The following is a 16,861-nucleotide window of genomic DNA, read 5'->3' as shown; positions in this document are numbered from 1 at the left end:
TCTTCGTACAGTGGAGGAAGTGATAACGAGACGGCTGGACCGAGCAATTATCAAAACCAAGAGCAATGGTACCAACCAGCGCAGGATCCCTCCAACAGACAACAACAACCTTTTTTAGAGAACGACTCATGGAGACCCCCCCGAGGGAGAGGCGGTGGATGGAACAGACGACCGAACAGAGGTCAAGACCCTCAGAACTGGGACGACTCGAGGCAGCAAGGCTACAACACCATCAGCAAGCAGGTGAGATTCCAGCAGGCCAACCATGGGGAAATCAGCACACGGAGGAAGACTTACCGCTGGTAACCAGATCAAGCCCCATTATGAATTTATCTCAGCATACACTCTCTCCTGCAGAGACAGCAGTTCTGAGCAAGGGCCTCTCTTTCGTACCAACTTCACAAGGGAATCTCTTCACCATCAAAACAGAATTGATCAGATTCTTCAGGAAGGTACGCCTACGAGGTTATTTCCTGGATAAACCATTAACTCAATCAAGATCGTTCACCCAACTACGACCGCCCTCCACCTTCACACCCCACACTGCCATGACCAACCATCGGATTCTGACGTATGAAAGCCTTGTGATGAATGACGTACTCAAGATGTGGAAGGAGAGGCCATACGTAAGACACAATATCTCTAAGAATGAAAGGGCAGCACTGGATGGCCTTAAAAACAACAAATCGCTGGTCATCAAGCCGGCGGACAAAGGCGGAGCGATCGTCATCATGGGGACGGAGGACTACAAACAGGAGATATACTCGCAGTTGAGGGACAATGTGAGTTATCGGCGCCTGACAACCAACCCCACCAACGAAATCAGACGACAGATCGTGGCAATCACGGCCAAAGCAAAGGATACCGGTTTCCTCTCTGAGAAAGAACATGCTTACCTTAATGTGGACCAACCACGTATACCAACGATTTACGTTCTACCTAAAGTCCACAAGAACCCCACTAAACCACCAGGAAGACCGATTATATCAGGGTGTGGGTCCATCCTCGAACCCCTCTGTAAATACATTGATGTTTTCCTGAAGCCTCTGGCAGAAGCCACCAACACATACTTGAGAGACACGATGCAGGTGATCAACCTGATAGACCAACGCCCATTTGATAAACAGAAACAACTATTGGTAACTATGGACATCGTGTCTTTATACACGAGCATTCCCCAACAACCAGCCTTGACAACCATACGAAGGGCCTTGGAATCCCGTCCACAACCAGCGGAAGTCCCAACTGAATTTATCTCTGATTTACTTGAGATTGCTATGACCAAAAACTTTTTTATATTCCAAGATGATTTTTTCATGCAGATGAAAGGAGTAGCTATGGGGGCGGCCTTTGCCCCAGATCTGGCAATACTCTACATGAACGAATACGAACAACATAGGGTTCTTTGTTCTAACAATCCGTACCATGAGAAAATTTTGGAGTATCGTCGATATATAGACGATATACTGATAATATGGGAAGGCGACAAACAAGAATTGGAGGCCTTTACGCATTGGCTCAACACTCAATCAAGTGACATCCAGTTTACCAGCACCTGCAGTAATGAATCTATTGACTTTCTAGATATAACCATTAAAGAAAGTGAGGGGGCCCTCTTTACCACCCTATACAGAAAGCCGACAGAAAGAAACACTCTGCTGCAGTACTCCAGTCATCATACCCGGGCGCTTCGGGACAACCTACCATTCGGACAGTTCCTCAGGATCCGGAGGAACTGCACGATGAAAGATGACTACTTTCATGAATCCGATGAACTCATCCTCCGACTCATTGAAAGAGGATACCCGAAGAGACTGGTCAAGAAGGCACGGAAAAGGGCATGGTTTAACGATAGAGAATCTTTGCTGACACCGAAGGTGCGCCAACCGTTGGATGACAGGATGATCTGTGTGACCACCTACTGCAACAAAAGCAATGCAGTACGCAGGATCGTGAACAAATACTGGAATATTGTATCGAAGACCCTCCAGATGCCCAACCTACCAATGCATGCTTTTAGAAAAGCAAAGAGCATCAGAGACTCAGTAGTATGCTCCATGTTGGACAGCCCGACAGCCCCCACAATACAATCAATGTGGAACCTTCCTGCCACCTTGGGCAACCACAAATGCGGAAGCTGCAAGGCCTGCCAACTATGCCTAGAAACTAGAACAATAACACACAATGGTCTGACTGTGCCCTTGAAAACTTTCACGAATTGCAACTCCGAGGGGGTGATTTATGCAATCTTCTGCCCCTGCGGAATGATATACGTAGGCCAGACTAGACAGAAGATAAAGAATCGTGTGCTACAACACTGCAGCAGGATAAGGTGCAAAACAGCGGGAGCCCCTCTGGTGGAGCATTTCCAGGAGCACTCACATACACCTGAATCACTCAAGTGGGTGGTTATTGAGAAAATTACATTGGGCCCACGGGGTGGCAATCTCAATTCTATCCTCAATATGCGCGAATGCAAATGGATGCAATCGTTTAACTCTGTGCAAAGGGGCCTTAATGAACTGGAAACTACTTTCTCCCAGATGGCCCTGCTAGATCCGGATTGAACCAGCGACTTACTGCCCTGATCTAGGCTGTAATGATGACTTTTGCATATACCCACACTGTATGCCATGGATATGTACACTGGGTCATTCGGGGACCAAACTAATGATTATAGAATGATGTGTATATGTATGGGGTTTTTGTACTTGATCAAATGTACATATCAGCAATGTCTGCACATAAGAATTGCTGTCATGGCTCTGGCTGTGTTGAAGCCTTACCTAAAATGATTAGTCCCTTAGACACATACATGTCTCTTCTATTTGTGACCCAAATGGCAACGACAAACACTGCAAGGATAGAACTGTATACTTCACTGAATATTGATGACACCGAGCCGTGTCACCATTAGTGACTTATGTAAATATTCAACCTATTAACTGTGTTTTGAATCTGTTCAGGTAGATAATTTGTCACGCACGAGTTTTGTTTTTGTTTTTCCCCCCGGGGGACATTGCAATAAGATCATCTTTAAGCTACGGATTGTATTACATTATGTGCTGGTACACAGCTGCACAATAATCATCCGTAAATAACTTACATGCTCTCTACATGTTTGATTGCACCGAAGTTCCTTTGCTTGGAAACAGTCCCCCCACCGCAGACAGTAACACTCTTTCTCCCAACTCCCTGGGCCACTCGCAACTGATTGGCCTGAGCAGAGCGAGCCCCCAAGCAGCATTTAGCGCCGGCACCTCGAGGCGGCTTCTTTCAATGCTGACAGCCAGAGGAGAGGAAAGAGACACACTAGCGCTGCGAATAAACAGGTGAGCCTTGGCCGCATTCCATCTCTCCCCCCTGGGCATTACAGCTCTGTGTAACTAATCTAAAACAAAGCGCTTTTGCGTAGCATTACAAGACTGACGAAGAGCCTGCAACTCAGGAGTTGCGTTTTCCTAAGTTTAAACGCATTTTCAATAGTCGCGCCTTAATTAAACCGGCATCGCCGCAGCGAGTCAGTATCTTCCAAGACACTGCCCATACCGGGTCGGGCGCCCCGGGTCACCCCGTACATTTTCCCTTTGGTGATATACTACATGGTCTGGATGATGGGCCATTTGATTCTATACGTCCAAAACCGCGCTTGTTATGAAATAATCTTCCTGTGGCTTTGGGTGCAGTAACAATGATTTACCCGAAGCAATGCGACTTTTTTATTTTTCATTTGATATCGCGCTTGTCACAAAGTCATTCCCTGTGACTCTGGGTGCTAGGACACTGACCTACTCGAAGCACTGAGACTCGCTTCCTTCCAGAGACACTTGATTTTCCATGCTAAGCACGCTTTTTACAAAACAATCCCCTGTGTGATTTTTAGGCGCTTTAACATCGCTCCACCCCAAGTATTGAGTTTTATGCTCTACTTCTTTTTCAGAGACACACGGCATCCCACCACGGACCGGCCGGTCCAGTGGACCACAGAATCCCACTCGTACGAACGAGTTTATGAAAAGCTCCCAGTAAGTTTCCCCCTTGATTTTTGAATGATGTGTTACACTGGTGCCTCATCCCCAGGCGAGCCAGTTGATTATAACTATACCCCCTTTACTTAATTACAGGCGTATCGCACCACTAAGGAACCTTTGGAAGGTCCCAATGCTGTAGGCCCAAACGTGCCTCATGCGAAGTAGGTAACTTTTCACCTCATTTCGAGTGCATTAATTAGTATACTGGATCATTAGTTACATTCATGATTTCCGCATTGTCCATAGGCGCTCCTGTTATACTTCACGTCCTGATGAAGACCCCAACCTGAGGTTCTGAATTACCCGTACCTTTCAGGGGTCGAAACGTCGACTATCGCTACTGTTTACTGTTCCAAACATAGGACTTAATAATGGATAATTACGGAACCTATGTTTGAGATTATCTTGGAACCTTTGGATCTGTATATAGACTGTAAAGGCTTTTCACTTCTCACTGTGATTTTAACTCAGTCACACCACCTTTACCCGGTCCCCACCCTCACCCCCACTTACCCATCCCTTCTAAATACCTTTTCTCTATGCACCTTGAGCGCACTGACACACTTTTGAATTCATCTATTGTATATAAATGTGCTGTTTCTAAATTTATATTGCCAATGCATGAATTGCAATATCCTCTACCATATGGGCTGAAATGTATGCAATTTACAAATACAAGATGTGCTAAATAAATGTGCACCGAACATATTGACCTGTTTTCCGCTTTGTCGATCGACATTTGTGCCTTTGATAGAATGAAAGTATTTCACTGAAATAATAAGTGACATTTTGAGATTATTCCTATTGTTTATATCAGACTCCGACCACTTATACATGTACCTCCTTGGTGGACTGGGCAATTGCCACCCGGGCATTTCCCCAGCTTGCTGCACGCTCGACAACTGCTTTCAAAGCAGGGTGGGCTTCTATGACCCCAGAATGTCCTCATGGTCTTCTAGTTGTGACGTCTTTCGGTGTGGGGTAGGGGTGAACATTTTGCTAAGGCAGATTTTGGTTTCGAGTCCGGGCCTGGATGCCGTACATTTCTCATAAAAATCCCCAGCAAATATAACTTTATTTCGAAAATAACTAAAGCTTTTCCGAAATCTCACACTGCAGCATACATGTTTTACAGTTGTAAATACTCTTTCAAAAGCCCCTCTACTTAACAAAGCACACGGTAACATAAAGTGTAATCTCACACTCCATTGCAAAGCATGCACTCAAAAAGAGCACTCCAAAATGCAATTTTGTCTCCTGCCACTTGAGGGAATCTTGCTACAGGAGCACATTTGTAACTGAGGCTGCTGAAGTGTTTCAATGTGCTGTTCAACTTGGAGACATGACTTGATTAATTGATCTAGGGCCAGATGTACGACCGGTTTTTGCGGTTGCAAAATAGGTCTGCCCCATGTACAAACCCTATTTTCCGAGTTGGTAACCTATTACTTACTCATAAAATAGGGTTTGCGACTCGCTAATAGGAAGGGGCGTGCCTAGGGCGTCCCTTCCTAATAGTTACTCGCACTTCAATATACGATTGTTTTGCAACCACAATTGTGGTTGCAAAATGCTTGCAGTTTACCACTTACTTCAGTCACTCGCAAACGGGAAGGGGTCCCCAGGGGACCTCTTCCCGTTTGTGAATGGATGTGAAAATAATTTTACGAACAGCCAGTGGTTCTCTGGACCACTGCCTGCTCTTAAAATTCATTTTTTTCCTTTTTAAATGCATCCCATTTTTTTAAGGAAAACAGGCTGCATTGTTTTTTTAATAAAACAGCTTTATTTAAAAAGCATTCACAGACATGGTGGTCTGCTGACCCCAGCAGGCCACCATCCCTGGGAGTATTAGCCATTGCCAATGGGGTTGCAAATTTCACCTGCTTCATGAATATTAATGAGGCATACAAATTGTGACCCTTATTATGGATGACAAGCAGTGTTTGAGACCCTGTAGTAAATTACATTATGCAAGTCGCAAATTGCGAGTCGCAAATCAACGCAATTTGCGATTCGCAAATTGTAAGGGTCGTACATCTGGCCCCTAGTCAGTTGTTTGCAGTTCATTCATTGCGAAGAAGTAATGGATGTCATGTGCGGTCATGGGACCTCTCTGAATCCATAGCATCACCACATAAAATGTACACCTGTCTCATTGAAAGTGCCAATTTTCGCCAGCACACTCAACCCATGTAGTTATTTACTCACCATGTTCTGTTTGACAAGCAATTTACTGACAGAGTTTGGCAGCTGGGCGTAGATCTCCACACAGAACGCGATTTCCAAAGTCATGTTGTCAGGCTTCAGGGTGACTAGTGGTGCGCTGGTGGCTTGCACCATCCCTGTCAATTGGTGCTTCTGATTTGAAACCTAGTGATGGGTCATAAAAAAAGGGGACTCATTATGATCTTTTTTTTCGTGTGGTACAACAGTTCTCAATAAAGGTCCAAATTAGTATCCGCCTTAGAAAAATAATTTTAATGGGATTGCATCTGCTTACGTCGTCCAACTTCTAAAGCTGCTTTAGAGTTTTTGGGAGATTGTACTTTTTTTATTACATTGTAAAAGCGGATAAGAAATGTGCTTAATATATTCCGTATTTTTAAGGTATGTTTTCCTGAAGTTGGTTTTTATTTCTTTTAAGCTGTAACTCGTGTCTCTCTTTGCGTGTATGGCTCCGTGTCGAAATATAGCTTATTTGATATGAAATACAATATGAATGAAGGTTCTCACAGCACTGAGGCCTCTGTTTAAAACTTGATGAAAACGGGCAGCGAATTCCCTCTGACAGCCTTCTGCCACCTGCTTCCCAGATGACAATTGGTAGATGGAATCAGGCGGGGGCAGAAATATATCCAATCATATCATATGGTTGATATCCTCTCCTGTGCCCCTCAAACACCTATCATGAAAGAACTGGATGGTAGTGCTCACTGTCTGATATTCCCATGGCCTTGGGGGAAGAAAGACTGTGGTGGTGTGGCAGTGTGTGAGACAGTCCTAACATGGTACAAGCCCTCTACCATCCCCCACTCAGCCGCGGCTCATCCAGGTAAGAGCAGTGGGGCCGTGTGTGAGATGGTCCTAACCTGGTAAAAGCCCTAACACAGTCCATATTTCGATGGACAATGACGAGGGAAAATTAAATAAATCATTATTTTCCCTCGTCATCGTCCGCCGAAATACCCACACAAGGTCTCACCGCTCTTACCTGCATGGGCATTGGCTGTACCCACTCCAGGGCTAAGGAAATGTCCGTGGATCCACTGAGGCCTTGAAAGGTGACCTCCGATCATCTACTCATAAGGTGGATGTGGTACCCGCAAGGGAATCACCAGGATTCTCCATTTGTATGGGATACTGGGACACCCTAGGTAAAGGCTTGGGGCCCCTGGACCGGGGAGTCTTCGGTCCTCTTCCCACAATGCTGTACTCACACAGGAGTGTGATGGAAGTCCGAGGGCTTCCTGCATGGGTTCTGGCAAGGACAGTTTGCACCAGCAGACCTTGCAGGACTGCAAGGAGAAAGGTCCTAGTACATGTAATTTCAGAAGGACACATAAAATTATTGTTCCACAAATAAAATAAAATAATTACACAGTATATGAGAGATGTTGTTTGATCACATCCTCATGTATACATATATATATATATGTATACATGAGGATGTGATCAAACAACATCTCTCATATACTGTGTAATTATTTTAATTCATTTGTGGAAGAATAATAGTAGACCTGTAGTCTCTAACAGTGTCTACAGCCTTCATCTAGATCTTTGCCGAGGCACCAGCTTGGCCCAGGCCAAATACTCAACGTCACCTCCCCACCCTACTCCCCAAGCTGACACCAGTAATTTTCCTTGCTACAAAGGGTGGCCAGGCTTTGGCAGGAGAACTGTGGGGTCGTCGTATACAAAGGTGTAGCGATGGAGGCGCCATTATTCTAATGTCCTTGTAGTTCCTGCCAGTCCTGCAAGGTCATTACATATAAGGGTTGACCCAATAAGTACGAGGACCTGGGTATTCAATGTTGCAAGGAGAAAGGTCCTAGTACATGTCATTTCAGAAGGACACAGAAAATTATTCTTCCACAAATAAATTAAAATAATTACACAGTATATGAGAGATGTTGTTTGATCACATCCTCATGTATACATATATATATATGTATACATGAGGATGTGATCAAACAACATCTCTCATATACTGTGTAATTATTTTAATTTATTGGTGGAAGAATAATCACATGTGTATACATGTGGATCACATCCTCATGTATACATATATACATGAGGATGTGATCAAACAACATCTCTCATATACTGTGTAATTAGTTTAATTTATTGGTGGAAGAATAATTTTCTGTGTCCTTCTGAAATGACATGTACTAGGACCTTTCTCCTTGCAACATTGAATACCCAGGTCCTCGTACTTATTGGGTCAACCCTTATATGTAATGACCTTGCAGGACTGGCAGGTACTACAAGGACATCAGAATAATGGCGCCTCCATCGCTACACCTTTGTATACGACGACCTTGCAGTTCTCCTGCCAAAGCCTGGCCACCCTTTGTAGCAAGGAAAATTAATGGTGTCAGCTTGGGGAGTAAGGTGGGGAGGTGACGTTGAGTATTTGGCCTGGGCCAAGCTGGTGCCTCGGCAAAGATCTAGATGAAGGCTGTAGACACTGTTAGAGACTACAAAGGCGTAGATATAAAGTCTTAGAACATGATAACCACATCAATTTATTTGGGTATACAAGCGTCATTCATCTGTCATGATAGGGGTTGTTATTCTGATGGCGATAAGTAAGGATACAACAGATTCAAAATGCAATTTGGAAAGTTTCACAGGTAGGCTTACGTTCATGTTTTGGTAAACTTGCAACTTGGGTCTCACTATGAAATCAAGATCTTCTGGGTAGCTGCATCTGTTGCAGTATACCATTAGGACTGAGTCCCACACGCAAAGACACAGACATGCATTTCTGCACGAACAGAGGGTATGGTAATGTGCAATTGCACTTTTAAACTTTTTTTCTCGAACTTCTCACCTGTGTAAATATATTTTCCCGCGGGAAAAAACTTTACACAGGGTCTACAGTTTTGAGGTGCTTCTTCCCATTTCCACCCTGAAAACAGACTTGTCCCTGAGCTCTACAAACATTTCCCTCATTGTCAGGTGCGAATATGCCTGCCAGATGTTTGCGAAGTGTCACTGACTTACAAGTCGGAGTCTTAGGTCCTACTTTGGCAAGTGTTCCAATCCAGAAAAGCCCACAAGACAACAGTGGTGAAAATATCTATGTGAGTGAATGAATTTACAGCTATACATTTACATTGGTGAGACTTTTAATTGGATTTGCACTTGTAATTTATGTATTTGCAAACCAAGGTGTGACTTCGGTGCGTAAATACATCTGAGACGTGTTCCGAAGCTTTTTAATACAACATCTACAACATTTTGCCTTAACATACATCTACAAAGAACATATGCTTCTCACTCACATCAATCTGAAACTTACACTTTGTGTCGTGCTCAGAGCTCTAAAAATGTAACTCATTCCATCAGGATGTGTGCTTTAGTAAACCATGCGTCATTCGTGTTTTCCAAGTAACGAAATTCACATTGGAAGTAGTTTTGTTTTTCAGGATACTTCACTTTTCAAAATGCTTCATACCATTTTATTTTGAAATTAAAGGAAGAAGGTAGCTTTAATTTTTTTTTTACCTCCCGGGTTAATGTGTTCTGTACGAATATGTTCTGTAGCAGTAGCAAAAGGAGTAGTATTAGTATTAGTAATAAACAAGTAGTACTACCCATAGCAGTATTTGTAGCAGTAAAGTAGAAGCAGTGTAGTAGGCACAGCAGGAGTAGTTGGAGGAAAATAGTTGAAACAGTAGTAGCATTAGTAAGTAGCAGTAACAGTAGAAGGGGCAGAGTAGAAGTGTTAGCTGTAGTAATGTAGTAGTAGTAAAACTAGTAGTAGTCATATTAGCAGTAGTAGAAAGAGTATTATTAGTAGTAGCAGTAGCAGGAAAGAATTAAAGGTAGTATGAACAACAAAAGTAATTGTGGTACAATAGTAGAAGCAATAGGAGTAATAAGTATTAGTAGCAGTAGCAGTATGAGGAGAAGGAGCAGAAGTATTAGCAGTAGTACTAAGGCAGTGGTAGAGTCAGTATTAGCTGTAGCAGAAAGAGTATCATTAGGGTGGAAGTAGTAGCAGCATCGATGTATATCAATGGGTGATTTTGCTGTGCTTCATATTGGAATAGTCAGAGCTAGTGCGATAGTCCACACAATAGTGTTTGTCCACAGGACTGAGGCATCAGTTGCTGTTCTGCTACGTGGCATTTGTACAGCTCAGCGATCACCAATTACCCAGAATAGTTGTGCTTTATGTTTTGTTGGAAAACTCAGGACTATGATTTGGGGTATGCCCAGACGTGGGTCCCTTGCTCGCTGTGCCACTGGATTCAAGCTAGCCTAGTTGATGATGGGTGAAACCCCGTGCTTGTTTCCAGTCCAGGGAGGACCTGCTCAGGCAGTTTGGGCTGGACTGTTCCCATGAGGAACAGGGTCAAGACTGATAAGCATATGGCTGGGTCCAAGCTGGGGTGAAATAGTGAGCAAAAGAATGATGGATTAAACCCAGATCTCTTGCCTGGGGGTGAGTGGTTGAAACGTTTCAGCACTCCGTCCATTATCTTTTTGTGTTTGCTACGATTTGGGGTGTACCAGGTGGGGGAGGTATATAGCTAATGGCTGTTGAAGAGATACTCAAGTAAGCATATCCATATATTATACAGAAAATCGTTAATGTATTGGAAACATATAATGCTGAGCAAGTGATCAATTCCAGAGAGAAGTAAAGATCATGGAAAGCAAGGAGAACTTGTAGAACAGAAAGAGTGTTGTTAGCTCAGTGAGCTTTGTGCTAACAGTGTTAGAATATTTGCTGGTTTTGTTAGAAAGAATCATTTGGCTTTAGTAATGTGATTGATTGTATATGACCCTTTACAACATTGTGAGAAGGTAAAATGAACCATCAGGAAGGTCATGGCTTTCTGAGTCCTTAAGGTATGTGGACACAAAAACCTTCCTTGCCAGAGGAGTTGCTTTCAGGCATGCTGATTATCCTGTCAGTACCATTACACTGAAATATACAAATTTGTTTAGAAACTATGCTTTACATAATTTAGTACAGCCATACTTATCGATAGCCATAGAGGTTGGTGATAAGCCACGTTTTCAATATAAGTAATGTAAGCAGAAATTAGTCCCATCAAGATCCATGACAAGTAAATTTATGGGCAGACAATTCATTTAGGAACTTCTCCGTGTCCTAGCTCACTCAGCTTTAAAGAACTCACTGCAAGACCCCATGCCCAGCAATTGTTTTCAGGTGCATGAAAGTTGGCCTCGAATATAACTCACCTCAGGAAAGATTTCTGCAAGTGTAGTAGAGTTCATTGTGGCTAGCCCTGCAGATAGCTGAGGATAAAGACAACAAATCCAGGTGGTAAATAACAGAGAAAAGGCTAGGAAATGTGTATACATCATGAAAATTGTGTGCACTACTTGGTTTGACTCACAAAAGGGTCCAGGCTGAAAGTGAAAAAACCAGATCTGTAATAGGAGTACGCTGCAGATCCGAAGACAGATTCAGAGATCCCAACACAGAGCATGTTGTCAATCAGGCTTGCGAGGGAGAAAGATGCTGGTGCAAAAGGAGTTTCTTCAGGGGCTTTGACTGCATAGAACATACCCTATGGAGAGGAAATCAAAATGGACGTGATTTTGTACATAATCAATGCTAGAAGACTTTTCTTGTAACTCAATCACGTTCGTGTGGTATTTGCTTATTTAGCATACCACCAATTTATTGATATTTTCTCAGACTATCACGTTATTTTGTGAAATTTTACCAAAGTGAGATCAGTTTGAGCAGAAAGTGCCATGCAAAAAATATAAAAGGCATGTCTGCTGCCGCAGAGAGCTATTTTCTGCTTGAATCAGCACTCTACCAGTTTCTCTGTTCACTTTTGAATACAAGATATGCTTTTATGTTCAGTTTTTATACGAAATAGTGGCTTTGTACATTTGCGCAATAGGCATAATATCACATCATTTTCATTACCATTATGCATATTTTGCATAAGAACAAATTCACAATTTGTCTGAGTCTGACAATAAGATAGTGATATGAAACAGTGCCTAAAATCATGTTGATAGTATTATTTTTGGGTAAACCAACCCATAAGAACTTGAATCACATGAATTTTAGAGCTATTCAAGGTTTGACAGACTTTCACACTTTCTCAAAGTTTGATGGTTTAAGGATTGGCACCAACTTGTTTTTTGGGAGAAAAAAAAAGTAACATACACATGTGGCATAACATGATCCACAACATTTAATGTATATGCAAAGTGATTGCGCAGGTGGGACCTACATGCCTTGGCTTCCTGTATACTGTCTGCAATGTGTGAATACAATAGGCACATAAATCAGCGCTTTCCTGTTTGCCTAACCTATGCACATGTGTAATCTATGCACTTGCAAGGTTAGGATGGTTGCATGAAAAAATATGGAGAACAAAAATCGTATTCTACAAACATCGCAGGCAGAATATCGACCACTAAAATACTTTGAATGTTAGTATACATAAGTATTTTCAGATTCTATTTCAACTGTGAGTTACACGTAATGGCACGAATATGAGCAGGCAATGAACACTGGGAACTAGAGATCAATACATGGAAAATGTAAATGATACTAGAGGGATTGTCGGTAGATATTTACCTTTAGAGGGAAGGTCAAATCATTCTCTGTGGTGACAGGATTACTCACAAGAGTATAATCAAACCCAACATCTTTGTTTACGTTCATCCGGACTGAGAAGAGACAATAGAAATACAAGTTACACAGAGAATCAAAAGAAGGTCTAGACTGCAGATTATCAAGGTGCTCATTTAGAAATGTGTCCACAGAATCAGCATATTGTTTCTAAAACTGACATGCTTGGGCTGAGTTCTATGGAAGTGCATTGGTGTATGCACGCACACACAAACAGTGAGTCTGATTTGTACCCTATTAGGCAGTGGCGGCCGGCACAGGTAAGAGCGGTAGGGCTGGAATGAGGCGGGGGAAGTCGACAAGACAACGGGATCCGTAAAATAAAAAATAAATAAATAAAACCACTTAATTTTCACTCTCCGCATCGCCGACTCGGCCATGCGGTGAACGTGAGGTAAGTGGTACTATTTTTTCTTTTATATCCTTTTACCTATCCTGTCATCTGTAGACTTCCCACCAATCCGCCCTGCTCCCTCCCTGCCCCATCACTCTTACCTGTGCCAACCATCATTGCTATTGGGAAGAGGAAACATTCTTCCATCTAATTATCAGTGTGGTTTCTGTTCTGTGACGCGTGTCGGCAAGTCATCATTCGGGTCTTTATTACATTGTCAGTCATAGTTTTGGAAGTTCACCTTAAATCGCCGATGCCCTGCTATAGAGAGCGCGTGTAGCCTTTAAAAAAAAGTGAAAAGGGTGAGCGTGTGTGTGGCACTGCGCATGACACCATCTGGATGTATGACTCTGTGGATCTAAAGCAAGCAAGTTTCGTCTGGGCACTTATGGATATCCCTACTTGCGCTTTCAGATTGGACAGAAATATTTCATGGTCCATTGTTTCTTAAGATCCAGAGAGTTTAATGAGTATCCAACTAGCTTCTCAACCTTCATCAGTGTTAATGTGAAGTTCTCCTTGATGCTCATAGAGGGTGTAATATGTACTTCTTAATGAGCAGACTTCCAATTGATAGATGGGTACGCCGTTCAGCTCAATATTTCAGTATATTTGTGTACTCTTATTCTAAGATCCACTTTTATGGTATATTGGTGCAGTGGAAGTGGTTAGAGATTGGTAGCTAGTTTGTTGGCCGAAGTAGGACTAGTGCCAATTATCTGCAATAGGGTGATGGTTGCTAATATTAGATAAATTCGAACCAGCTACTTTCAGAAGGATATGTTCACCATTTTGTCTCCTTCATTGCTCTATCAAGACATCATGGTATCTATGTTGATTGCCAACGAATCCTAAGTTTTAAAGTTTTTTAAGGATGGCACTGGAAAAGGGAGGATCGTTGTGCATGGTGCTGTCTGAGGGTTGTTCAGAATGGTTGCAAGACTTTTTTTTGTTTCAGTCGTAGAACAACCACAGATTTACCCACTTTAACTGGGTTTTCACAGGAAGCAGCTTGGCAGTGCTCCTGTATTGTTTATTGCTCATAGGAATTATATGTGTTTTTTAGACATGCAAACAGACAATGGCGAGAAGTTGGGTGGGGTCAATGGGCAGGAGCAGCACGCTGATCAGGTAGGGCAGATGGGAAAGGCAGTGGCAGCAAGACAGACCATGCAGCAGCGGGAGTGAGAGCAAAAAAAAGGCTACGCAGGTCAGGCAGAAGATGCGATGGCAGCACAACTGACCATATAGGGCTTGGGATTGGAGCATCACAGTGAAAGAAAGTGGGCAGGAGGGAGGGGAAAGGACAGGGACTCAGACAATGGACAGAAGGGAGATGGGATAGGGACAGGAACAGTGACAGCAACGGGCTCCAAACTGGGCAGTGGCAGCTCAAATGTCCATGGAGGGCATTTGGGAGAGAGCCAGCACAATGGACCACGGAGGGCAGGAGGGAGGGGCTGAATCATACTTGTCTCCAGGACTACACTATAAATATTTCTTAGATACACACGCATACATACAATGTTAGTGTGCTCTTTACTACTTACTTTTTTTCTGGAATGATCAAGTAGCTTATAGAGTAATTTGAGGAGCAGTAGCTTGAACAATGTCATGAGCGATGTTATCATTGAAAGATGTAATTGATTATGACATTTCAAATGTCATTAGTGATGTCATCAATGATGTCATTTAACATGTCATGAGTGATACAATATATGAAGTCAATAAGCAGTGCATGATTGGGGCACAAGTTACTATAACTGGCAAATTTCTGAGTTGCTTTGGCTCTTAAGCGTTCGTTTTTAACTAATTTCAGCGTTTGAATATCTATCTATAACATTGTAGTTTTTTTCAGTGAATATATGGATATAGATTATATAATGTGATCAAGGTGACTTGTTGACCGAAACGCATCAGAACAGAGGCTTGTGAGGAATAAAGACCTTTCATGCCAATTTACCCACTGGAGTTTGTGACTCTTTTTTCGCCGGGAGGAGGTTTGGAGAGCTTGGTGTTTAGATTATATAATATATACATATCATCAACGTTCATATAAATGCAGAGTTAAGAATAGTAAGCCTAATTTTACCTATGAATACATATTTTCACAATACTGTGGTAGTCAGTATTGTTCAATATATTTCTAGGTTGAAGTAAAAAAACTACACACTTACTCATACAAACAACTATTATACAGTCATTATTACTACAACTGCAGCACTCGCACTGTTATAGTCTCAACATAACTTTAATTGCTGCACTATCACTGCTGTGCAGCAGGTTAAGCCCTGAAGCACTCCTACTCTGCTACAGTGAGCATGTCGAACTCAGCTCAAGTCTCAATATTACACAGTCAGCAGATCACACCTGCTGCTCTGTCACTGTTCTACAATCAGTACTCCCTGCAATCAGTGCTTAATTTGTAAAAAAATAAGTGCCAGGGCCTTCATCAGGAGGCCACTGAAGCATGCACCACACATTGCCCCTCCCAATGTTGCCAATGGCAGCACCAACACATTTACTAATAATCACACTCCTATAAGTGTCTATTCCAGGCCCCCAGAGCTACATGATTCATTTTAAATGTATGTTGAATTAATAAACAACTGTTGTGCTCATCTTTAAATAGGACAGACAGTGCCACCATGTGGCAGACTGTTACAAGCCCCGGTGTTGACAATTAACTGCTGGTGCCGAGCTCCGGAAACCACCGGCTCAAATTAAGCACTGCCAGCAGTGCAGCCCTCCCCTTGTTAGGAGTCAGCATAAAGTAACTGCCCCGTTCCAGCTATTCCACAGTCAGCCCTACACTCGCCATCCCAGGCCGTCTAATACTTCCTAACTCTTTCTGCCTTGGTCTGTATTTCAGGACTCTTCGCCAAAACAAAGTTCAACTTTTCTCTGGAACATTATCTTTTGAGCAGGCAGCATCAGCACTGGTGAATATGCTACTGCAAAACTCTTCCTCCAATAGGTAATGCGGGTCAATTGGTTAACAAAAGAGCACTGTAAAGAAGGAAGTAGACTCTTACATTGCTCCAGTTTGAGCTTCTTTGACCATTTCTCAATTTGCTCCTTCATGATGGGACACACCTGCAGAAAAACAAAAGAAATATTTTAAAATCATCTCCTTGAAGCCTCTCCTTGGTGATTGTTACAAAGAAGACCTTAACTTGTTCCTAACTCGATTCCACATCAGGTACTTAAGTCTCACACTGGTCAATGTTCCTTCTGTTTTACATCTCTTCATTGCCCCTCTCTTCTCTGATACCTCAAGCTGGTGTACTGTTTTTCTCCAACTATCCAGAGTATTCTTTTCATACACACATGATGCTATTGTCATGATTGTTATTAACTTAAAATGAGTCTGAAAGATCACAGTTAGACTTTTCTAAAAAAAAAAAAAAATGAACAACCTGGATATTCACTTATTTCCATATTAAATAACATGAATCCTTCTAATATTGCTATTACTAATCAAATCCCGGGCTACTGAAAATAATTTCTTTTGAATCCTAAATGTTATGCCTGTGCTATCACGTCTTGCAATCACCAATTACTACAAAGTTT

The 16,861-nt window shown here is 42.5% G+C and overlaps 1 protein-coding gene across 1 annotated transcript in view; it reads right to left on the bottom strand.

Moving 5' to 3' along the window:
- LOC144768430 (BPI fold-containing family C protein-like) overlaps positions 1–16,861 on the bottom strand; it is a 72,685-nt gene that overhangs the window by 29,398 nt on the left and 26,426 nt on the right. Inside the window, exons 7-11 of the mRNA XM_078652076.1 lie at positions 16,324–16,384; positions 12,841–12,932; positions 11,633–11,806; positions 11,475–11,531; positions 6,243–6,404 (exon numbers count right to left, since the gene is read on the bottom strand). Coding sequence (XP_078508202.1) covers positions 6,243–6,404; positions 11,475–11,531; positions 11,633–11,806; positions 12,841–12,932; positions 16,324–16,384 — 546 coding nt within the window. The remainder of the gene's footprint in view (positions 1–6,242; positions 6,405–11,474; positions 11,532–11,632; positions 11,807–12,840; positions 12,933–16,323; positions 16,385–16,861) is intronic.

This window comes from Lissotriton helveticus, chromosome 7 (assembly GCF_964261635.1).
Source record: "Lissotriton helveticus chromosome 7, aLisHel1.1, whole genome shotgun sequence".
NCBI lineage: Eukaryota > Metazoa > Chordata > Amphibia > Caudata > Salamandridae > Lissotriton > Lissotriton helveticus.
This window is presented reverse-complemented; position numbering and strand designations above follow the sequence as displayed.